The 25706-nt window shown below is 42.2% G+C and overlaps 1 protein-coding gene across 1 annotated transcript in view; it reads right to left on the reverse strand.

Moving 5' to 3' along the window:
* Positions 1–25706, reverse strand: part of Lama4 (laminin subunit alpha 4) — a 146252-nt gene that overhangs the window by 50490 nt on the left and 70056 nt on the right. The window contains exons 10-15 of the mRNA XM_055616170.1: positions 24040–24207; positions 21716–21909; positions 12704–12820; positions 6290–6438; positions 1369–1510; positions 279–375 (exon numbers count right to left, since the gene is read on the reverse strand). Coding sequence (XP_055472145.1) covers positions 279–375; positions 1369–1510; positions 6290–6438; positions 12704–12820; positions 21716–21909; positions 24040–24207 — 867 coding nt within the window. The remainder of the gene's footprint in view (positions 1–278; positions 376–1368; positions 1511–6289; positions 6439–12703; positions 12821–21715; positions 21910–24039; positions 24208–25706) is intronic.

The following is a 25706-nucleotide window of genomic DNA, read 5'->3' on the forward strand; positions in this document are numbered from 1 at the left end:
TCACTAGTATGATGTTTCTATTAGCCAGCACATTTGAATAGTATAAACTTCTACCATGAGTTGGGTAAGAATATATTTCCTTGCAGTTTTCCCACACACAGCTGTTTTCCAATCATAATTTCCTTTGAAATATCAAGTCTGCTGTTTTGTGACTGGATTATAAAGTATTTTGGTATGTTATTTGGTGAAATATTTACTCCTTAAGCCTGCGTTTCAGAAGTCTGTCTACACTTATAAAAGGCGGCTATGAATCAAAAGGAGGAGAAAATGAGATTTACTGGAGTCTGCCTTTGCTTGCAGTTCTCTGGCTTGATTGAGAAGGTTGTCACTTTCATCCTTGTGGTAAATGATCTGGGTGTCAATCCCACTCACAGCCTACAAAACAAGCGGACAGAGGCTAAGAACAGCCGGAGAGGTGTCAGCTCTTCATGGTTTTCTGATTTAAGTGATGTCGTTTGTCTGCTAAACAACCCAGTGAAATTCACATAGCTTCGCTTTCAGCGCTCAGGATCAAGAACAATGGTAGAGAGGGGAAAGCAAAGTTAAGTCCTTCCCGCCCCACCCCCACCCCTGGCTCCCCAGGACAATTCAGCAAACCTCAGAGAATGCTTCTGCCAAGGCCTGTCACAAAGAAACCACTGGATAAATAATTTTGAATTGAAAAAAAAAAAAAAGAGACATGCATCCTAAGACGTCTTTTGTATTAGAAGACAATAGCCTAACAGTATTTTCTTTAAAGACTTTGACAAAAAGAAGAAGATTGAACAACCAACGAAGAAAAGAGCGTCTACAAAGGAACTCTCATTTGCTAACTGGACTCGTCCTGATGAACTTGTAAACCCAAACCTTTATGGTACACAATGCTCATTTCATAGCATTCTTGATGCTTCAATTTGTCATTGTTGCTTTTTGTTTTTTTTTTTTTCAAAACAGGGTTTCTCTGTGTAGACCAGGCTGGCCTCAAACTCACAGTGATCCACCTGCCTCTGCCTCCCCAAGTGTTGGGACTAAAGGCTTGTACCACCATGCCCAGCCCCTGAAACTTAACTTTTTCATTGAGAAGGAATTAAAGGGTTAAGGAATGATGTTAAAAAACAAAGACATATATGCATCACACATAATTATGTGTGTTCATGTATACTGTATAGTGTGGTTTTTTATATATGTATACACACAAGCAGAAGGAGACTATTTAGGGGAAGTAAGAAAGACTCGTGTGGGGGAAATGCAGTAGCAAATAAAAGCAGGACATAATGGTATTTTTATATAAAAGAACAGGTAGTAACCTGTTAATAAAAATGTGGGTAAGAAGAGCCAAAGCAGAATGAGGCAATAGAGCAACAAACCCTGAGGTAAAGGGATACTCACATCGTAAATCCGATCAGTGATGTTCAGAGCAAGTTCTGCTGTTTCATTGGCTTCACTCACATAGTTGGCAATATTTTCATAGACATTTGATGCATCCAAAGCCTTATGCACCAGCCCATTCATGTCCGAACTGTGCAAATTTCTGTTAATAAATGAATTTGTCATTCCTCCTTCTTACTTCCTTAGGAAATAGGGGCCACACTTAGGGTTTCATTTGTATACTTCTGGGATCACAGATGCCGCCTTCCTGGTTTTGGAAGGTTTTCTTTAGTCTCCCTTCCTGGGAGTACATTATAACTGCATTCATCTTTCTATGTGGTCCCCAGGGTGTCATCATCCCATTTTGGCTCAGGGCAGCTGCTGCTTGGCAGTTGCTGCTGAAACTGGGAATGGGGATTTTAAGAGTTCCCTGTTTCTCTTCCTGCAAAGTTCATTTAAGTGGTGCAGGTTGGACAAAGGCCTGACGCCATAATGCTGCTAGCCACGCTACCTGCTCCTTACCCAGGTGTTACTCCAGAAGCCCAACCCCCGAAGAGGGTGCAGACCTTGCCAGGCACACAATGGCCAGCTAACATCTATCTGTCTGTCTGTCTGATTCCTCAGACAGCCCCAGGTCAGTCTAGACTCCCCTCTGCCCATGTTCTCTGCATTATCCCTTCCTAGCTTGGGTCACTGAGAATACCCTATCAAATGCTGAGTAGGGATTCACATAGGCACAGCAAGGATCAACTGTGTCAGCGTATGGTACCCTGCGCTTGCATCTCCTGAGCGGCAGGATTTATACTTACATTTAAACCATTTCTGAACTGGACTTGGAAACTGTATTATGATATTTAGTTTCCTGACCAATAACGCCCCCCCCTCTCTCTCAGAAAGGTCTCTCTCCATAGCCCTGACTGTTCTGGAACTCACTATGTAGATGAGGCTGACTTTGAACTCAGCTTGCCTCTGCCCCTCTGAGTGCTAGGGTTAAAGGCCTTCACCACCATACTTGGCTAACCAATACTTTGCTATCCCACAAAAGGTCTCCTTACAGTCCATCCTAAACCCTTTGTGTTTTACTGGCTCTCAGCTCTAGCAGCTCCTTATTTTCTCACAGACCCAAACACTCACAGCTACTATCGCTTTGTTCCTCAATGCCAAGTAGACAATGGCTGTCTCTGCCCAGACTACTGGATACTGCAGATCCTACCCAGCTCTTCTTTTCCAGTCACAGAACTGATGAGCACAGTCAGCTCTTTCTTAGCCTCTTCCATCTGAGCAACTTCCTCTATATTTCCTCAGCAACTTCTCTTGTTTAAGAACATAGTCGGCCAATCTCCTCCATAGCAGGGCTGATTTTCCCAGTGGGCACAGTTGGGATCCACAAAATGGTTCATTTTAATTTTTTAAATTAGCAGGAAAAAAATGAGGACATTAAAATGATTTTGTCTTCATTATATGATAGTCATAAAACACTTTAATTTTTATAGAGAAAGAGATCAGTCATGGCAAGAGTCATGTTAAATGGCGGTGAATCTTTCCGAACGCTCTCTGCCATTAATCCCAGGGACCTCTTCTTAGAAAGGGCTCCAAGGGTAAAATGTGAAGGAAGCAGATGCTGCAGGATATTTGATCACACTGTGACCCCCGAAATTGTGTACTGGACAACCTATTTTTAGTTGTGGTGTGGCACAGTCCTAGCACACACCTTTACTCTGAGAGCTTTCTGCAAACGGGATAAAATAAAGTTAACCCTAGGTCAAGAGGTGGAATAGCAGCCAGTTGACAGGAAGTGGACATCAGAAAGAAAGAAAGAAAGAAAAGAAACATAGAGATTGAGAGGAAGTCTGGAGGACAGATAGAGAGATGCACAGGAAATAGAAAGAAGGGACATTCAGTTTGAAGGGAGAAGGAGAAGGGGTCTTTTTCCTTCTGGGACATCAGTGAAGTAGGAAGGTCAGCTGGGTTCTCTCTCTGCCTCTCTGAACTAGCACGTTTTCACCCCAGCATTGGCTCCTGAGTCTTCAGTGGTAAAATTGAGTGGTTGAGATTTTGTTTTAAAAACAAGTAGGAAATTAAAAAAAAAAAAAAAAAAAAGGATATCATGCCTGTAATCTCAGCACTCAGGAAGCAAAGGCAGGAGGATTGCTGTGAGTTTCAAGCCCATCTAGGCTGCAGAGTAAAACCCTAAGATTGTGTCCAATAAACCAAAATAAACAAATACAAACAAAACACCTAGCATGCAAAAAGCCCTAAATCTGATCCCCAACAATGCATATAATAGTACAACAGCACACACATGTAATCCTAGTCCTTGGGAGGGAGGGGCAGAAGGATCAGAAGTTCAAGGTCATCCTTTAGAGTTGGAAGCCAGTCTGGGTTACAAGAGACTTTGCAACAAAGCAAAACAACACAAGCTTCCTTCCCAGAAGAAAAAAGAGATTTAAAAAAATGTATAAACCAGCCAATTTGAAAAATTTTCGGTCTTTACAATTTGAAGGGAAATTTTGAATGTTTCCGTGAATAGATTGAGTCAGGAATACGATGACAGGGTGACTGACGTTCGTGACTGTGGAAGAAGTGAAATGTACAGTGGCTTCTATGGAACCCTGCTGGAAGGCCCCTGCAGAATGACACGTAGAGAAAGGTGCTGTGTGTACCTGCCAGTGGGACATGGGTGCTGTGAGAGCCAGAGGATGGCTCAAAACCAATAATCAATACAGTGGTATTGAAAATGGAATTTTTTCTAAGTCCCTTTTATTGCTTTCATAAAAAGCACGTTTCCTAGAGACGCGACACCAAACTGAATATAATACTGTAAAACACCCGCACTGCCAATGCTATAAATTTTCATGTTTTCTGTCTCCTTCCTCCCCTTTCTTTCTTTTCTCTTTCTTCCTCCCTCTCTCTTTCCCCTTCATCTTTCCCCTCTTTTTCTCCTTTCTTCCCTCTCTCTTATTCTGTAAGACCCCCTCACTCATGTGATTGAGTGCCTGGCCCATCGGGAGTGCCACTATTGGGAGGTGTGGCCTTGTTGGAGGAAGTGTGTTACTGTGGGGGTGAGCTTTGAGGTCTCCTATGCTCAAGCTATGCTCAGTAAGCCACTGTCCCCTTCTGCTGCCTGCAGATCAAGATGTAGAACTCTCAGTTCTTTCCCCAGCATCTTGTCTGCCTGCACGCCATGTTCCCACCATGGTGATCATGGACTAAACCTCTGAAACTGTGAGCCAGCCTCAATTAAATGTTTTCTTTTATAAGTGTTGCCATGGCCCTGGTGTCTCTTCACAGCAATAGAAACCCTAACTAAGAAACTCAGTCTTGAAGGTGAAATTTTTGGTAAAGAGGTAAAAAAAATGGTACATGTTTAGGGTGAACATTAATCTCTGTTCTTTACCCCTGACCTTTCCAGGTGCTTGTTGTCTATAACGATCTCATGATTTACCTATTTCATGGTCATGAATTCAATTCCGATCTTTCGGTACATTTTAATCAACATTAATTGAGTGCCCAAAGGGCATTTGACTCTTTCTTGGTGCTGTGAGGGAAATTGGCAATTGATTTTTCTCTTAACAGGAGTTAAATCAAGCATTTCCTGTTAGGCACTGCAGAAAGGTGAGTATTTACCAGAAGTCAGTTCTATTGCTAACATCAAATCAGCTTTTGATATTTGAGTTTGGAAAGTAAATTAGCAGGTGATGATGGTAGAATTAGACACTGTGAAGGGATTTGATTTTTTTGCCTCATTCACCTTATTAATAATTGTAGAACAGCTCTCACTTACAACCTTCCCTAGAGCACAGGTTTCTAGTCTTACTTTTGTTTTTTTCTGGGACAGGGTTTCTCTGTCATAGCCTTGATTGTCCTGGACTCTTTGTAGACCAGGCTGGAATCAAACTCATATTGATCTGCCTGCCTCTGCCTCCCTGAGTTCTGGGATTAATGGTATTCTCCACCACACTCAGCCTCAAAGACATTTTAAAAAGAAAAAAACTTTGTCTTCCTCTGTGGATTGGTAAGGCTGCTTTCTTCTCAGGTGGAGGTGATCAAAGAGCCAGCCCATGAGTTCATGTCAGAGATGGTCCCTGGTCCTATTATTGGGGAACCTTCTTGGACACTGAGCTGCCATGGGCTACTTCTGTGAAGGGGTTCTAAGTTATCTCCATGCATGTCCTTATGCGTAGTATCAGTCTCAGAAAAGACCCCTGTGCCCAGATCTTTTGGTTCTGTTGCTTTCCTTGTGGGGCTCCTATTCCCTCCAAGTCTTTCTATCTTCTCCTTCTTTCATAAGATTCCCTGCACTCTGCAAAGAGTTTGACTATGAGTCTCAGCATATGTTTTGATACCCTGCTGGGTAGAATCTTTCAGAGGCCCTCTGTGGTAGGTTCCTGTCCTGTTCCCTGTTTTCTCCCTTTTCTGATCTCCATCTCTTTTGCCTTTCTGGATGAAGATTGAGCATTTTACCAGGATCTTCCTTCTTGATTAGCTTCCTTAGGTGTATAGATTTTAGTATGATTATCCTATATTAGATGTCTAATATCTACTTATAAGTGAGTATATACCAAAGAAGGCAGTCTTAATGAGACCTGATAGACTAGGGTCAGATGGAAGGGGTGGAGGACCTGTGCTATCATTGGACTGGAGGAGGGGAATAGGAGAAGAAGAGGGAGGGAGGATGGAATTGGAAGGGGATGGGGAGAGGCCTACAGCTGGGATACAAAGTGAATAAACTGTAACTAATAAAAATAAAATAAAAACAAATAAATAAATAAAAAAACAAAAACATGTCTCCCAGCAACAATAAACAATTGCAAAAAATGATGACTGGCATTGAGGAAATATTTGCAAACAAGTCAGCAATCGAGCAAAGGCAACTCCAATCTATTTGCTGTCTCTAGCAAATAGGACTCTGGTATGGAATTGAATAAAACTTCGATGGTACCTGCTCAGCTCCTCGGCTTCTTTTTGAAGGTTGTATGCATGGTCTGTAGCTTCTTGGACTAAATCATGACTGAGGTTGCTTAGATTAGAAAGTTTCCCTTGTAGCTCATTTTTGGCACCATCTATTTCTGCATAGATTCCAGATGCATTCTAAAGAAGAACAGATTAAGTGACTTGAGTTTGGAGACACGTAGAACCGTTTCCCAGGTAACAGCACAAGTGATCATTTTCTTTCTTGTCAGCTTCAGGCTTAAGCTACTGGAAGGAGGATTTGTGTACTCCCTCGTTCACCTGTTTCTCCGTGGATAGCTTCCTTATCATTTAGACATGATCTACTGCCTTTTTAAGAGTGAAAACTACATCGACAGCTTCTGTTAGCCACACACCCCATTAGTGCTCCACCTTTATATTTCCTTCACAGAAAAGCTCTCTGGGGGAATCCACCAGACTCCAGGAAGCCCTGCTTTCCGGCCTCCAATTTCTAAACAAAGTTGGAAAATAAATAAATATGGAGATGGAGCATGTTATTTCTGTGCACATTGAAAGCATGCCGTCAAGTCTCAGCCAACTGGTAACTGGTACTCAATCCAAGGACAGTTAATCTACCTGGTCAGGCAGTGTGACCATCAGGTGCCTTTGTAGCCAAAGAGCTTTCTTAATGAAGAACTCAAGGAAATTGGCTTTCTGCCTTCAGCTTCCATCCAAGAAGAGGGTGGAGTTGGGCATAGTTCTTCTTCCTAAATTTTAAATCTCTCCTCACAGGGCACAGTGCGAAAGGGACTGGGTAGGTTTGCCCTAGTGGCCAGGATTCCTCTATGAGCTGAGTCTTTCTGGCTTTTTATTAGTTTCCACCATCTTCAGGAAAGGTGATGGTTATATCATTTCTCTCCTCAGAAACAGCTCCTTGCTTTTCCCTTTGTAGCTCCGTTCTCATCTCTGACTCATCTTTCTCTGTTGATTTAATCCTTTTTTCTGCACTGTATCTCATAGACCAACCTTGTCTAACTAGTTGTTTTAATGCTGTATGTATTTTTTTCCTGGTTACTGTACACAGTATTTCTCCAACCTGGAATATCTTTTCTTTCTTAACTGTGGGGATTTTCTTGGAGTTCTGCTCACCCATCTAAATTGAGCTCAGATATCACTCCCATGCTGCAGCAACCCCTAACTTCTTGGGAGACAGTGTTCCCATAGGACTGTTAGGCACCCCCATACTACTATAATAATTGTACATGAATATTCACTCATGATATTACAAACTCTTACATGATACTACAAAGGCTTAGGAGTTGGGAACTGAGTTGAACTTGTTTTTGTGTCTCTAGATTGGAGCACAGTTTCTATCGCACAAGATTTATTTCTTAGAAGTTATAATAAGCCTCTAGCCATTTGGCTGGTCACATTGTTTTAAATAATATGAACAGAAAAATATCACTGGTGTTCCATCTGTACTCATTATCTCATTATTCCTTTAACAAATGTCTACTATGTGTCTAGTCCATGCCCAATACTCTTGGAGAGAAGACAGAAAGAACACAGTTGCTGCTTTCAAGGGATGCAACCAAGGGGAAGGCACAGACAGTCAGCAAGGATCACATAAGTGGAAAAATTTTGAATAAATTTTGAATAACTTGCAACATGCAGGATGGGGTGGATAGTAGTTGGAGGTAAAAGGTTCTCTTGGATTAATCAGTCACAAAGACAGGAGTCATTTAAAGATCTAGGGACAGTAGGTACAAAGGTCTTGAGGGAGGACTAAATATGGTATTTTTGAAAGCGAATTTGATGAGCTGCTGTGTGGTGAGTGAGGAAGAGAGTAAGTTAAAGCATAAGGTCGGATAGGTAGGTGAGAGCCAGGCCATGCAGAGCCTCATGGCTTGTGGTAAAATGTGGTTCTGATTTTAAGTGTCACTAGAAGTTCAGTAGGAGAAATGATATGGTCTGATTATGTTTTGAAATGGGTTTTCTGCTAATGGATTAGAAATGCATGTAGGGGGGCCACAGTGGCAGCAACTGCATCTGTTAGGAGCCTTCTTTGGCACTTCATCTGGGACGCGAGGTGATTAGAACTAGAGAGGAGCAGCAGAGATGAGAAAGTGGCCAGAAGCTAGGGTTCATTTTGGACAGAGGGCCAAAAAGTCTTGGTAAAAAGTCACCTGAAGAATGGAGAATTCAGAAATGACTGGGGATGTTGGTCTTGAACAAGTTTGCTGTTCCCTTGACTGAGATGGGGGAGGGTGGGAGGAAGCAGCTTTTATTCAGCATATGTGAGGTTTGATGTGCTTATTATGCGGTAGATGGAATTCTGACTTTGTGACACAGTACACTGCCTTCTGACTTTTAATGTCCAGTAAGCCTTAGTCTACAAAGGCTTGGACAGCAGGGTCAGACATGGTGGTGTAAATGATGGGATCACTTGTGCAACTATTTTTTAAAGCCTTCAGAGCCAATGAGGTCAACTAGGAGAAAATAGGGTGGAAATGAGGGCTCTGTCCTGAATGCTAAGTTACTTATCCTCCAGAGAAGAGCCCAGCACAGGCCAGGACCAGGGCCATCTCAAAACCATTCCACATAGCCCTGAGCTAAGAATATAGCTCTCACTTTTGAATGGTTGTCCAATAACAGCAAAGAAAGGGAAAGGGCAGGGGTAGTTCGTGGCCTGCACTAACGTGCTTACCACACGGAGGGTGCAGAGAACTGTATCAGTGGAGAGCTATGGGATCCCACGCAGAGTGGGCTGAGCTCAGCAGATGGTGGGTGGCTGGGAGGTAAAATAACAGCTGACATTTTTTATGAAACAAGATTAGAAGGGCTGTAAGCCTTTTAGCAACAAAAGCTTTTCCAAAGGGCAGTTTCCTCCCTTCTTTCTTTCCTTCCTTTCTTCCTTGAGTTTGTGTGTGTCTGTGTGTGTACGTGTGTGTGTATGTGTGTGTGTGTGCCCATGTGCCTGCGTGTGTGTTTAAAAGATTGGTGATACTGGAGTAAGCTATGCGTTGACAATTAGAGTTCAACAAAGCAACAAGCATAAGAGTTGGGTGATACCCTGGAGATGAATCCTGCCTGGGGCCGCATTGCATGGACATAATAGCACTTCTGAGATCATCTCTGAGATGACCCCAGATTCCCAGAGAAGCAAGTAAGTGGTGGAGAAATGGAAGAAAAAGAGAAGCTGAAGGATGTGTACACAATGAAGATAGGCAGAACTAGACACTCGAGGAGAGTGAGGAACAGCCTGATGTGAGCAGCTGGTGATACCACCTAAGGTCATGGTGAGGACCAGCTCTGTGCTGCCACTGAGGGCCATGGACAGCAGCGGGGTTGGGGGGTGTGGTCTGTTACCACCAAAGGCAAGGTGGATGTCCCTGGTCTGGGCTGTCACTGGGGACATGTTAATGTCTGAGGGCTCTGCAGTACTGTCTCCACCCCTCACCTGGTCACTGTGGGAGAGCTGGCCCTGAGGGTGTGAGAGCAGGAGAGCTGACCCCATTCACTGCCAGTGGCAGCACTCAGGAGAGGGAGCTATGTATCTTCCAGGAAGAACAGTAGAGTTGTCCCTGGCTACAGGAGTTATAGGGGATTGTGAGCTGCCCTGAGGGTGTGAGCATGGGAGAGCTGGCCCTGCCACTCATCGCTGTGTGGTGGCATGGACAAGGGGGAGATGCCCCCCACCCCACCCTTTACCCCTCACCACCTGTGGCAGGTGGGAGAACTGGACTACAGGTTATGAGAGCAGAGTGGGAGAGCTGGTTCTGCCCCTCACTGGCTGCAGCACTTGGGAGAGTGGGCCCTGCACCTTGCCTGGGCAGCAGAGTAGAGCTGGCTCTCTTGCATGGGTGAGGGTGAGCTGGCCAAAAGCACAAGAGCAGGGGAGCTGGCTGCAGCACTGGATGAGCCATCTGGTGCAGTGTTGGAGAACTCACTCTGTGGCGTGGGTGCAGTAGACCTGGTGGGCTGACCAGCTCAGATACCTCCCACGCCCAGATCCAGAGCTTTGAGTTGGCTTGCCCAAACATCTAGCCCATCAGTGAACTGCTGGAGAAAGTGAAGCAGCTGATCCTGAAGATCCAAAGCTGCAGATCTCCACGACACAGGGCAGCAATAAGATAGCTAAGAGGAGTTCCAGGGAGGTTCCGGTATTGATGGTATAGCAGAAGCCTTGAACCAGACCAATGACTCACTGCAATTAATATTTGCAAGCAAAGAAGTGTGGACAAAAGGGTATACTGTGGCTTTCACTGTGGCACACTACAGCTTCCATAAGGAGGGGAGAGGAAGATGAGCGGGATTGAAGTGCATGATGTGAAATTCATGAAGAACCAATAAAAAGTGTTTTTTTTTTTTTTTTTTTTAAACAAGAATAAAGAAGACCAAAGGACAAAAGCCCTGCAACCAAGTTTCCAGGGCCCAGGAGGATGTGATTTCGGGGTGCTGGGGAAGTAACTCTTCTGAGTAAGGGAGAAGGGTAGATACAGGAGCGGATGGGCTGGCAGACAGAAGGAGGAGCGGTGAGGAGAATCCTGTTTGTTTTTAGTTTTCCAATGATATGTGAAGCTAAGTCACCAGCCAGAGCTGATGGGAGGGACATGGGAATCTTACAAGTTACATCCAGCTGCGTGGGTGGAGACCCAGGGTTAGAATCTATATGTGAATTAACAGAAACAGGTGGACTTGGAAGTTCAAGGTGTTTTACAGGAATAGTTAGACTGACCGTTTCAGCTGGTTAGGGAGAAAAGAAAGGAGGTGGAGATGAGGGACTGAGGTGGTCCACAAATTGTTGGTGTGGGTGCTCTAAAGTGAGGTAAGAGAAAGTACTTGGCAAGGGAGGGTTTAAGATGGATTCCGGAGAAGGTAAGATCCGTGACAAGATCTGGGGTGGTTCTAGGATGTGCAATAGAGGTGGGCTGGAGGAAAAGGTTGGAGAGAAGTTAAAAAATTCTGGAGCACAGTGTTGGTAGGCTCATCCTTAAGGATTTTGACTCCACTAGGGATAGTGATGAGGGCTGGGTGTGAGAAGCGGGGACTTTGGGACTTAAGTAGCCAAAGAAGAATGATATGGTAACCAGATTGCTTTAGTTCTGATGGCCTCCAGGGGGAATAAAAACAAGTCATTTATTTCATGGTCATTTCATTCATTATATTTCGTTGGAAATTTTCTATTTAAAAAAGCATGCCTTTTTAAATTTGGGTTTAAAATGCTGGATTTAAAAAAATCAATTTTTAGGTTGGTAAACAAAGTAATTGGATTCATTATGGCATTTTCATACATGTATGCTGTTAGATTTTCTGACTTTTTGCCCTCCCCTGTGGCCCTTCTTTGGGGCCCTGCTTCTCTCTGACTGGTTCCCTTCCTTCCCCAGATAGTCTTCCATTCTACTTTTTTTTATTACAGCTGTTCCACCAGACCTTTCATTTTTCCCTTCCTTTAAGATCTCCTCCTCTCCTCTCATAACCCCCTTTCTAGTTTCATGACCTATATTCACATGCATATAAACACACTCTTGCATATAATTTTAAATCTATGTTGCACAAATACAATAAAAGAATCTGGCATTTGTCTTTCTGAGTACAGCTTGTTCATCGAAGATAATGGTTTCCAGTTCTAGTCATTCTCTTGAAAACATCATGGCCTCATTTTTCTTTATTTCTTTACCTATTCATCTATTGGTAAACATCTAGGTTGGTTTCATTTCTTATCTATTGTGAATAGTGTGGGATGTGCAAGGATCTTTGTGATGTTTTGACTTGGTCCTTCAGTTAAACACCCAGGAGTGGTACAGCGGGGTCATATAGGAGTTCTACTCTGTAGTGGCTGTACAAAGTTACAGGCCCAGTTGGTAGTGAATAAAGGTTAATTTCCCCCTATATCCTGGCCAGTGCTTGTTTTCTTGATGATAGCCATTTTGATTGACATGAAACGGTTTCTCAGTCAAAACTGTTTAAGTTTGCATTCCCTGATAGTTAAGAATGTTGAACACCTTTTCCCATGTATTTATTGGCTGTTTGTATTTTTCTTTTGAAAATTGTCCATTTAATTTATTGTTTACTTACTGATTGGATGATTTGGTTTGTTAAAATAGCTTCCTAGGTAGATTGAATAGGGTAAAACTGCATCAGTACTTTTAATAGATTTCACTGTGACCATATCCATGCCATCAAAACTGCGGTCACATGTGGCTCTTGAGGATGTGAAATGAAAGTGATTCAAACAGAGCAGAACTTCTAATTTTACTTAATTTGTGAAACTGAGATTTAAGTAGCTGTGTGTGCTACTGTGAAACACAAGAAACTAGAGATCTGCATTACCTGAAACTGTTTCACAATTCTACTGACTTGAATTGAATTGGAGTACTCTGACACGAAGCTGCTGTTCAAAGTTGCTGTAACAGCAAGCCGGAGCAATCAGGTATGTCCTTACCTTTATTATCTCATCAAGTTCCTCAAGCGTCAGCCGAGGTACTGTAAGAGAGTCTGTAGACATACTCAGAGAGGTGCCCACAGCTTCCATCTGCTCCTTCACTCTCTCATGTTGTTTCTGATGGAAGGAAAAACAAAGGAGAGAGGATGTCATTGTATACCATGTAAAAACTGAAGGACAAAAACTACATGATTGTCTCATTGGATGCAGAGAAGGCCTTTGACAAAAATCCAACAACCATTCATGATAAAAGTCCTGGAGAGATCAGGGATACAAGAGACATATCTAAATGCAATAAAGGCTGTTTACAGCAAGCCAGTAGCCAGTATCAACTTAAATAGAGAGAAGCTTAAAGAAATTCCACTAAAATCTGAAACAAGATTAGGTTGTCCAAGATAAGGTTGAAGTTATAGTTAGAGCAATAAGACAACTGAAGAAGATCAAGGGGATACAAACTAGAAAGGAAAGAGTCAAAGTTATCCTTATTTGCACATATGATTGTAAACATAAGAGACCCTGAAACTCCACTGGAAAACTCCTACAGCTGATAAGCACTTTCAGCAAAGTAGCTGGATAAAAATTAACTCACAAAAATCAGTAGCCCTCCTGTATACAAACAACAAATAGACTGACAAAGAAATCAGGGAAGCAATACCTTTTACAAAAGCCTCAAATAACATAAAACATCTTGGGGTTACTCTAACCAAACAAGTGAAAGACTTGCATGATTAAAAATTTTAAGAAATTGAAGAAATAAATTGAAGAAGATATCAGAAGATATCTTGGGAAGATATCATGGGAAGACCTTCCATGCTCATGGATTGGTAAGATTAATAAAGCAAAAATGACTATCCTCCCGAAAGCAATTTACAGATTCAATGCTATCTTTATCAAAATTTTGACACAATTCTTCACATATGTTGTAAGGACAATTTTCAGCTTCATATGGAAACACACACACACACACACACACACACACACACACACACACACGACAGCTAAAACAGTCCTAAATAATAAAAGAACTGCTGCAAGAATCAGTATCACTGGCTTCAAATTATACTATAGATGAAGAGTGGCTGGAATGGAAGGACCAAGTGTGGCAGGAAGGGAGGATGAGGATGAGGAAGAGAACATATGCAGGGATAGCTAAAATTAAGAGGCATATGTGGAGGTCATATGGAAACCTAATACAGGAGAAGATTCCATATATATATATATATGGAATATATATAATTTTATATATATATATATATATATATATATATATATATATATATATATATATATATATATAATGGGGAGACAGAGTCAGAACTGGACATCTCTTCCCACCCAATGAAACTTCCAGTATCAGGAATCAGTTGCATCTAATGGAGTTGTAGGCCAAAGGGGTCTCATGAGAACCAAACAACCCATGTTGTTGCCAAGGCAGTAGGTGGCTGCCATTGCTGAATACAATATCTACACAAATCATTGAATATGGAAAAGAGAGCCTTCACCCCCGGCACCCTAGTTTCTTTGGTACAGAAAAGTACTCTATATGGTACCAAAAAAGAGAAGCATAAACATCAACTCAGCCACAAAACCTTTGATCTGTAATGGTATTCTGCCTGCAAGACTGGCTAGTGCAATGGTGGTACAAAGCTTTTGGTGGTAACTAACCAATATCTGATTGGACTTAATGTCCACTCCATGAGATGGAAGCCATAGTTGACACAGCTTGGGTGATTAAAAACCAACCAACCAACCAACCAACCAACCAACCAACCAACCAACCAACCAGCCAGCCAGCCAGCCAGCCAACCAACCAACCAAACAACCAACCAACCAACCAAACAAACAAACAAACAAACAAACAAACAAACAAACCTGAGGTTAGATAGCCCAGGGACTGAGAGTAAACCCAAATTCTACTGTTCTGTTAAAAGAACACAGCAAGCAAATGACTCCCAATGACATTCTGCTATACTTATAGCTCACTGCCTTACTCAGATATCATCACAGAAGCTTTCTCCTGCAGTAGACAGGAACAAATACAGAGACCCACAGCTAGATAGTATGCAAAGAATGAGAGATCTTGGAACAATCAGCCCTAAACAGGATGTCTCTAACAAATCCTTCCCCTCAGGGACAGGGAACCCTATGGAAGAGGAGGCAGAAAGAGTCTAAGAGCCGGAGGGCATGGAAGACACCAAAGAAACAAATCCCTCATAATTACATGAATTCACAGAGACCGAGGCACCATGCACCTATACAAAAAGCATGTATATACACATATATACATATACATGCATACATACACACATATATAATGTGTATTGTATATATTATAACTTTCAGTTTAGTGGTTTTATGGGATTCCTGAGTGTGTGAATGAGTGGGTCTCTGTGTCTACATCTGTTTCTTGGGCTCTTTTCTTTCTGCAGGTTTGTTTTGTTCTATTTCAATGTGTTAGTTTTTTGTTTTACATCATATTTTATTTTATTATTATCCCTTAGGAGCCTGTTTGCTTTCTAATGAGAGACAGAAAGGGAGTGAATTCATATGGCAGGAGAGTTGGGCAGGAACTGTAGAGGGAAGGGAAACCATAATCAGCATGTATTATGTGAGGAAAAAAATCTGTTTTCAATAAAAGGCAAAAAGAAAAATAAAAAATAATTTTGCAAAAAGAAAAATCCATAAGTTTGAGACTGGGGATTTTATTCAACATCATGCCCAAGGCTATGGATTTGATCCAAGCACTACAATTAATTATTTAAGTGAATAAAACTGGGCAAAATAATTTCACAAAAAATTTAAAAATCATATTCTAAAGCACAGAATCAAATTCCAGTAAAGTTTCATCTATTCAAACTAACTTGTTAAAGAAAAGACTAATATATACATGAAATTCTAGGTTTTATTTATTTTTTTTTTTATTTTATTTTTCTTTTTAGTTACATTTTGTTAACTCTGTGTCCCAGCTGTATCCCGCTCCCTCATTCCCTCCCCAACCCCACACTCCCTCCCTGGTCTCCTCCCTGCCCCTTTCCAAGTCCCCTGATAGGGGAGGACCTCCTCCCCTTTCATCTGACCCTGTTTTATCAGGTATCTTCAGGGCTGGCTGCAAAGTCCTCCTCTGTGGCCTAACAGACTGCTCCTCCCCTGGGGTGGGGGTCAAACAGCCTGCCCTTGAGATCCTATTAGAAATAGTCCGTGTTCCCCTTACTTTGGAAAACTACTTGGTTACTGAGCTACCACAGGCCACATCCGAGCAGAAGTTCTAGGTTATATCCATAGATGGTCCTTGGTTGAGTGTCAGTCTCAGAAAAGACCCTGTGCCCAGATATATTTGGTCCTTGTGGAGCTCCTATCCTTTCCATATCATACTAACTTCCCTTCTTTCGTATGATTCCCTGCACTCTGCCGAGGGTTTGGTTATGAGTCTTAGTGTCTGCTTTGAAACACTGCTAGGTAGAGTCTTTCAGATGCCTTTTGTGATAGACTCCTGTCATAAGTTCAATGCACATCCCATTTGTCTTTCTAAATGAGGATTAATCACCTTCGCCTGTGTCCACTTTCTTGATTATCTTCTTTAGGTGTGTAGATTTCATTATGTTTATCATGTCTTGTAGGTCTATATAAGCGAGTATATACCAAGTTTGTCTTTCTGAAATTCTAGGTTTTAAATTAAAACTTCACATTCAATTTCTTCCAACAGAAGAAATTTTATAACCTTTAAACATGTAAAAGCAGGAAAAGATAGTCAATAGTAGTGTTTAGTAATTGAGGGTCTGCTTATGTTGGATGGAGTATTTACAATCAAGAACACTCAGTATCCACAAACAGTATCTAGATTACAAGGCAGGTGGGGGTGCTTTGTGTTCATGTCTATCCATTTGTTGAGAAATAAAACTAATGCATGCAAAACATTGTTAGATCTTGGGAAGATGCAATTCGTGTAAAGCAAGAACACTGTCTTTTGGGTACTTATGATTTTAGTGGGGTTAGACACACCAATGTGTGTGTGTATACACACACACACACACACACACACACACACAGAGAGAGAGAGAGAGAGAGAGAGAGAGAAGATACACAGTTCCACAATCAGTAATACCTTTGAATCTGGAAAACAGACTAAATGTATTAAAGATGATTTCATTGCTCTAATTTATGTTTATGGCAGCATCAGTGTGGAAGAGGGAGGGGGCTCCTTCTGATGGTCATTTTCTTAACCTGGGCATTAGAAGGACTACCTGGATTTGTCGGCCTACCTGATATGTATAAATAACAGGACATGTTTGTATGTGTCCCCGCATGTGTCTGTACATGGGAGCGGCATGCTAGCGTGGGTGGTTTCCCTAGTTTCCACAGAATTTTTAGGAGATGTAAGACTGAAAGGATGTAAGAACTTTAGTAAGTGGATGAGGCATGCTATGTAGTGAGTCACTTAGCCTAGATTAAGGGCGAGACAGAATTAGACAAGGGAGGTGGGCAAAACCAGGCGAGCAAAGGAAACAAGGAGGGGAATCACATGGCCTCCATATCTGTGAGGCAGCTTTTGCATAGGAGTCAAGAAGCACTGTTGAAACTATAGAACTGGGCAGTTTGCATTTCCTGCTAAGAATCCATTGAGGGCTCTTAAACTTATTTTTTGTTAAAATTATTTTATTGCCTCTCTCTCTCTCTCTCTGTGTGTGTGTGTGTGTGTGTATGTGTGTATGTGTATGTGTGCATTCATGCATGTGTACAGATCAGAGGAGAGCATGCAGTAATTGGTCCTCTCCTTCCACCATGTGGGTCCTGGTAGTTGATCCATCAGGTAGTCAGGCTTGGTAGTGAGCAGCTTACACACTGAGCCATACCATCCGCCCTTCTTTCGAGAGAAGGTCTCACTATGTAGTTCTGGTTGGCCTGGAAGGTCCTCAGCCTCCCCAGGAATGTACAACTGTACCTGACTTCACTGAAGCCTTTCCAAGGAGATTGATAAGAAATGCCAGAAATGCCTTAAAATTGGATCTAGTTGTAATCTGAAGGAGATAGAAGCCAGCAGCCGAGGCAGGTGGTAGATGAGCAGTGTGCAACTGAGATACAGGAGAAATGAGTGAGTCAGAGACTTAGGATGGGAGTGTGTGTGTGTGGGGGAAGTTGGCTCAATGGTTATGAAAAATTGGGTTATGGGAAAGGGGTTATTTTTAGAAGGCAGGAGCATGGCATGTTCCTGTGGCTGTTTCTACAGACAGACAGCTATCCATCTGAAAGATGTTTTGCGGTTCAGCTACAGACAAGGATAGCTTCCCCATGTGACTTTCTAGGGCAGTAGCAGTGAGATGGAGTGGACGTCACCAGAGAAGGATCAGGGCAGCCGGGATGGAGGTCTGGCTAACACTGACTGCCTAGTTAGGAAAAGGAAGCAGCAGGACAGGCAGAGGCTAAAAACACTGTTCCGTGCTGTCCTCTTTCTAAAATTTTGCTCACGTTGTTCATTTGTGCTTAGTAGAAGGATTTGTTGAGCCAAGCTAAAAGAGACCCACCATCTGTTTGAAAGCACTGAAATGCCAAACTCCCAGTATCCACATCCATGAGAGTTCTCTAAAGATGTGCACAAGAAAAGTTTAATCAAGAGCTAGGTGGGCATGCATTTACTTTTCGAACTGAAGTCACCTCACATAGGCGACACTGTTCATTTACTGCTTATGACAAAGTCCTGACACACGTCAGTGTTCACCAAATGCTAGCAAGGCAGACATTCATGCCTCTGCTTTGGTTTCCAGCCCACTGTGTGCCACTCTTACTGGTGATGGAGGGTACAGAGCCCTAAAAATAAGTCAGCGGGGAACTGAGCATAATAACTCACAGCATACTCGCATGTATTCTCTAGAAAAGGTCTGTGCAGAAGGAAAAGCGCTTGCTGAGATTGACAGCTCACAGCTGGCAAAGAGAAGCTGTGTGGTTTGCTACCATATTAATGTGAATCTTAGCTCCCTCCCCACCCCCAGTAATGAAACCTTACTTCTATGACTCAGGGGACAGCTTTGTGTTTGGGTCTCCTAAGTGCTGTCACCTGTCTTTCTCTGGCAGGGGATGGTCTGGTTTGATAATTCTCCTTTTCCAGACTCTCCATATCAAACAGTTTGGGAGTCTTCATTAATGAGCTGTTAGATGAGCTGCAGTGACATCCCTGCCTTGTCTAAGTTCCACCATATCTTTGCTTTATATGTGTGTGCTGCCTTTCAACCTATTACATATTTGTTAGTGTGAGTCATGGTTAACAGCATTTAGAAGGGTCCTGCAGAAGTCTACGTTCTCCACATGGTCTATGGGACTCTCTCTGATATGGCTCATCAGTCTCCTTAACCTTGCCTCTTGTTCCGCGGCTCATGCCTTCAGTTCAGGCAGCCCCTGTCTACCTAGAATGCAGCCTTTGTTTTTATTTCACCAGGCTACCTCAGTCATTCTTTATTTCTTCCTGCATAGTCTGATCCCCCCCCCCCAGTCTATCCCATAATGCCAGGTACATAGCTTTGTTTCTCTACTGTGGTGAATGGGTCAACCTTCCCTCCAAGCTAGAAGCTCCATGCTTTCATGGAATTATGTATTCTTAATCGTAATTCCTGGCACAAATTAACATATCAGTAAAAATTTGTTGACTTGATGAAAATATTTTAGGACTTTTCAATTGTGGACTGCTATTTTCTTTTTTCAGATTGTACCCAAGTTTACTGATGATGCATAGTATCATACTATGCTATGTACATAGCATAATACTTATGTATTATAAGTAATAAGTAATTTTTTTGTCTGTGGATTTAAATGTTCACCTCTAACCTGTACAGCAATAGTGCTATATAATCAAGGAAGGACAATTCCAAGCACTTATGCAAGACAGGAATCAGAATATCCTTTCTTTTGAAAATGATTATCATAACCCCAAAACTTATTTTATAACACACTGAATCACTCACAAGATTTAGTGTCCATAGCATCATTACACATGGCAAGGAAAACATGAAGAGGTTTAAGTAAGAGCAAGGAGCTACTGTTAGAACTGTTATTGGATGGGCTGCCCTTGGCAGGGTGGGGAAGGTGGCCTGAAGGAAAGGAAGGATGAAGGAGAAGTAGAACCTGCCAATTGGCTGGAAAATGATAAAGGTCAGAACCAAAGACATTGTAGAGGGATGGCAGACAGAAGTTTGATTTGATGGTAAAACTGGGAGGGTCTTTTGGCTGACTGAATGTAAGATAGGAAAACAGGAAGTTAGAGAGCATGTAGACTTTCAGTGGCTATCTTCAAACAATACATATATATATATATATATATATATATATATATATATATATGTATGTATATTTTTTTTTTGTGCACCATAAGCATACATAAGCATACATTCACTCAATGCTACCCTGGCCATTATTATTCTCAAAAAATATCAAATGAGAGTTCGCTCCTATTAGAAAAATGGTGGAGAGTGTAATTCATTTTACTTAGGAAATTTTACAACAATCTACTGAGGGGGCAATGGTGACTGAAAATCATGTCAGTGCACCCAGTTTAAGTTGATTTTATTGACCATAAAATGTGTAACTGAACTGATGGATTTGGTACTTGTTAAGATTATTTTTCATAAAACTGTGTTTGTTTCTCAGTTTTTCTTTTAACCTGCTATCACAGAAATAACTGAGACTCTTTTATATTTGTTTAATAATAAGCTTCACAACACAATAACAGAGCAGTTATGACACTATTCTTAACTCTCTAGGCTTATCTGGTTTCCTCCCAGTGCACATCCCAGAGACACTTGTGCTTTGTAGATATCCTGCTCCAGCTCTAGTCCTGATTTTACTTGGACCTCTCCAGTGGCTGGATCTGCTGCTTTCGCCTCTAAGTCCTCCTCCCCTGGCTGGCAAGAAGTCCAGCCCTATTCTCTCCCCTGCTCAGCAATTTCCTGGAAGCTGTTTTATTGGAATATCAGGGGACAATTGGAAAGCAGTGTTTACACAACATGGAGACAGGAGATTCTGGATTGAGACCAGATAAAGGGGTGGGTGGGGCTCAGAAATCAGCATTTGAATTACATAATAACTTTGTGCCTATAGGTACTGGTTATTTTTATTTGTCTACACTGATCTTTAGCCTGAGTTTTACAAACATGTCCGGGTTTGATGGCTAGGGAAGATGGCTTTTAGCTGGTGGTGGCTGGAAAGTACTAGTGTTGCCTGGAATGGATACATAGTCAGCACTTGCCAGCCCTGTGGGTGTGGCCATCAGAGGAAGATGCCTGTCCAAGCTGTGGGGATACTGAAAATTTTCCTCATATTTTTGTGTTTGTATGATTCTTGGCTTGAGTTTAACCGCCTTCCTCTAGAGCTGCTGCCACTGGCCTGTGAATTTTACTTATGGTGCCTTTCCAAAAAATTACACCTTTTTAAAACTTGCACGTATAAAAAAAACACAGTTTGGGGGCAGCAGCTCTGCTAGGCCACAGAAGAGGACATTACAGTCAGTCCTGATGAGACCTGATAAGCGAGGGTCAGATGGAAGGGGAGGACCTCCCCTATCAGTGGATTTGGAGAGGGGCATGGGAGATGAGGGAGGGAGGATGGGATTGGGAGGAGACAGGGGAGGGGCTACAGCTGGGATACAAGTGAATAACCTGTAATTGATATAAAAAATAAAAATTATTAAAAAAAAAGAAAAAACCCCAAAAAACAAAAAAAAAAACACATAGTTCTGGGCAGGTAGATACTTAGTGAATGATCCTTTTCCCTCTTAAGAAAGCGGTATAGCTACATGCAAGAAAGCAAACAACCTCACGACCTCATTCTTACCCAAGTAAGGATTAAGAGTTTATCACTGTTCAAGGAACAGACATGACAATAACTTGAAACAACAACAAAAAATGATCATATTTAAAATACAGAAATTTAGGTAGATCACTATTTAAAGCTGTTTTTTTTTTTTTTTAATTTTTATCAACTGCTTTTCCTTGGCCTAAGTTCAAATAGCCTCTGCCTGACGCACTCTACCTCATGGTCCCGCTGCTTGGAGGCGATGACTCTGTTCATGTCCTCTGCATCCCGGACACGGTCATGGGCCTGGTCAAGTGACTCCTGGAGGTCTGACAGCTTCGCATTGTAGTCATCTAGCTGCTCCAGCACCACCGGGAACAAGGAACGGGTGTCATTGAGCAGCCGCTGCCAGTTCTCGGCCTGGTTCAGCACTGAGGGGAGACAGGAGACAAGTTTAGTCGGTGTTTGTGCCGTTAGCAGAGCAGGAAAAAAAGAATTTCAGGCCCCGTCTTCTTCGGCGATGGAGACCCGAGACGGGTTCATGGAGGTGGTTCACTGAAGTGGTTTCTTTGTGTAAAAGCCCTGGCTGTCCCGGACTCACTTTGTATACCATGCTGGCCTACCGACATCTACCTGCCTCTGCCTCCCTGAGGGCTGGGACTAAAGGTGTACACTACCGCCCAGCTACTTTTCCGCTTACCACCCAGATTACCCGTGGTTTTTATCTTATAAAGAAAAACTGGACATACTCTAGTTCTTACTACGAAAAAACAAGCAACGTTGTCTAGTCAGTGACAGAACGAACGTCCGTGCTGTTTATAGTAACACTCATTCTTACCACCTTGCCCTGCTGTTTCCAGTTGGCTTATTAGGTCAAACCCAGGCTGAGATTTTGGGGTAGGATAAAGATTAAACAGCAAAGACTCGATATCCTTAAAGTCTCCTCATACGCCTGCTTTATTCGTGGCTCACTGGCACATTTGCTGATTAGTTGCTGTAACTCTTTACCTCCCACCCACCTAGGGAATGACAGTCTGTCCTGCTTGCTCTTCCTTTCCTCAATATGAAGAGAACATACACGATCCGGCTCAGTTAAAAAAAAAAAAAAAAGTGCTTGAAGTGCGTTTATTCATTTCAAGAGGCCAAGAGAGAGGAGTAATTGGTCTCGTTTCCATGGGGCAGTCCGGTTAAATTTCAAAACAGTCAAGGAGTTTGGGAACATCTGGCTGTGATGTTGGGAGTTGCAGTCTGCCTGACCAGCCTGGAATTCTCCCATCACTCTCCCTGCTGGCAAGAGTTCATTCGTTGTCACAGTCACCCTTTTTGGCAATAACCTTCTTCTCTGGTATCCACAATATTTGTTAGCGAAAGTTGATGGAGTGATTATGTATAGGAAGATGACTGGTGCCCTTTAACCTCTGCAGTTCTACTAAGCTCTCAGGCCCCTTCTTAAAATGGATTTTTAAGTGTGAAAATAAAATGCATAAAGTTTAAGGGTGTCCATACTATAAGTGAAAGTAGCTAATACATAAATTTAAACCAACAACTTTGTAATCTATGTTTTTATTGATTACCAATCAATCTCTATTAATGTATTAAGATAAGGTCTAGTGATGGATGTACCAACAACTACAATTCTGAGGTACTGATGAAAATATTATGAAATACAAGCAACAGCTGAAATCTGATTTGAAAATCTGTAATCTCCATTGTTGAATGTATAGATTCTTTGCAACCTTTCTCATAGAGAATGCAGCCAGCCCTACCCTTTGAATCCAGGCTGGGCTTGAAGAGCCCTTGAACTTCCTATTCTTTCCCTCTCAGAAGGTTCCTCCTGCCATGTGAGCAACGTGGGCTATTCTCCAGGAGACGAAGACTTTATGTGGAGGGCGAGGTCACCTGCCTGGCTAGTCCCAGACACATGAGTGAATTTCTCCTATGCCACATAGAAGAGCTGAGCACGAAGGTTGAGTTTAGCTTGAATAACCACCTCCTGAAATCAGGATCAAATACATAGTTGTGGTTTTAAATGAATACACTTGGGGTATATGAGTAGGCAAGATAGTGTCCAAATCACAGGTTCCACCACTACTTTGCTTGCTTTGGTGTTTATTCTTATCACTAAGGGCATGGCAAGTTTCTATTGGAGACTAAAAGTTACCAAAAGTCAGGACCATCAGAACATCAGCACTGTTAACATTTTCTATAAAATTTCTCTCACTGTTAGACTTGGGAATTTAATCTTCCTTTCCTTATTTTTATTTTTTAATCTACCAACTTCAAAGTCTATTCTTTCTACACAGTAGTAAACGTTATGAAGATTCTGCATAGAATCTCTGCAATTTCACAGGCCTGGATTTAAAACTCTTGGAAAAAAAAAAATCCAAACAAACCAAGTTTTCCTGAATGAGTCCTCCTCGAGGCTGTGCACAAATAATGCATAGCTCTGAGTACTGAGAATTAGTTGTTTGAGGAAATGTTGCCTGTGGCTCACTGTCCTTTCCTGGTCCCCCGGAGAAAGAAGACATATGCTGTGTTGGCCGGGAATGGGTGACACATACATTCCTGGGCCTCGTCTGCCTCCTCATCCACGAGCTCCCGCTGGGTGATAAACGGTTGCCGGCTTCGGATCTCCTGCAGCATTTTCTGGGCCAACACCAGCCTCTCCGAAATTTCCTCTGGGCCAAGCTCCTGATTCTCTCCATAGAAGAGCATCTTACTGTTGATCTCTGAGAAGAAGGACACAGTGAGATGGAAGCAGGGAAAGGCGGCACAGGGCTGTGCAGGCAAAGCTTGGGACTGACCTTACAACTGAGAGAGAGCTCATTCCCAGGCCAAGCTGGTGCTGTGCCAGGCATGTGCTCATCATGAGGGGAGAGAGGCCCCCTGGTCCTGTGAGGTGTGTTCAGAATGGGGATGGGCTGCTCCAGAGCCTGCCTTGCTTCCTATGCTCATCTGGTGTCCATGGTGATTTGAGAACACTAATATTGAAGGCACCGTAATTTGAGGATTGTAAAAGAATCAACATTTTTATAGAAATTCTTGACTTGGGAAAAGTGGTTGGCATGCCTCCTGTCACTTGGAGCATGGGGATATTAAATTGCATTTTAGTCATCAATGATTTAACAAAACAAAGCTCGAAGCCAAAATAAGAGTGTATTTGTAATTGTCCAAAAAAGCCTTTCAAATAGTTTTACAATCAAGCTAGTAAAAGGATTTTAAAAAATTTATTGTGTGCTAGTTTTGCTTATATGTATGTATATATATATACATACATTTCCTGAATAATAATAATAATAGATACTATATATAGTTTATATATTACATGATTTTTTTCTATTTGCATTCTGTAGTGAATATTTTCAAGACTGGGCCATTTGACTCTGAGTCTTTCTGCCCTACATTTGATGTAGGCTGAAGATTTTGGAACCGAAGGGACCTCTGAAGCTCAGAGGGATTAGGTAAATTGCCTCAACACTGGTATATAACAGTTCTTTGACGCCCTGGCCCTCACTCCTGTTCCGTATGAGCAGAGGGGAGGTTGTATGGCTCCCCTGTTCTCTGGCAGCTCCGGGAGGAAGTGCTTTATCTTCCTGGAATAATGAAATCATGTGTCTGTGGTTCGCTATGATCTATGTGGTTGGCCGGATGAGATGGGTAAACAAACACTGGTACCACATAAATCACACCAAGATGAGAAGCTGTATTTTATGTGGGTAATAGCTCGAAGGTCACCAGCAGCTATTTTAGAGATGGTTGGGAATAAGAAATGACACACTGTTGGTGCCGTGCAGCATTCCTGAATTCTGAAAGAAGGGGAATAAATGGGACCATTTGAGTGCTCCAAAAATTACTGTGAGTACTATAGGGAGATCAGCATATGCTAAGCCCTCCCAAACCCCAAGTACCAAAGCGTTAAACATTCACTTTTCAAACAGCCTTGAAATAAAAAATAAAAAAAAAAGGCAAAGAGAAACGCAGACAATAGACAACTACAAATACACTCTTATTTTGGCTTAGAGCTTTGTTTTGTTAAATAGTCTCTTTGGAGACTATTCACACATTATTTTAAAGAGATGAAAAACTGATGGAAGTTCCTGTCTATTTCCTACTTCCTTTTCTTTTGTATATCCGCCCCTCCCCCACCCCTTATTCTTTCCCACGACCCAAGGCCCAGTAAGATCCTTGAGATTCTTTTCAAGTGACACACCTATGGACCAAGGTCTGG

Source organism: Psammomys obesus, unplaced genomic scaffold (genome assembly GCF_907164565.1).
Source record: "Psammomys obesus unplaced genomic scaffold, mPsaObe1.curated_primary_1811, whole genome shotgun sequence".
NCBI lineage: Eukaryota > Metazoa > Chordata > Mammalia > Rodentia > Muridae > Psammomys > Psammomys obesus.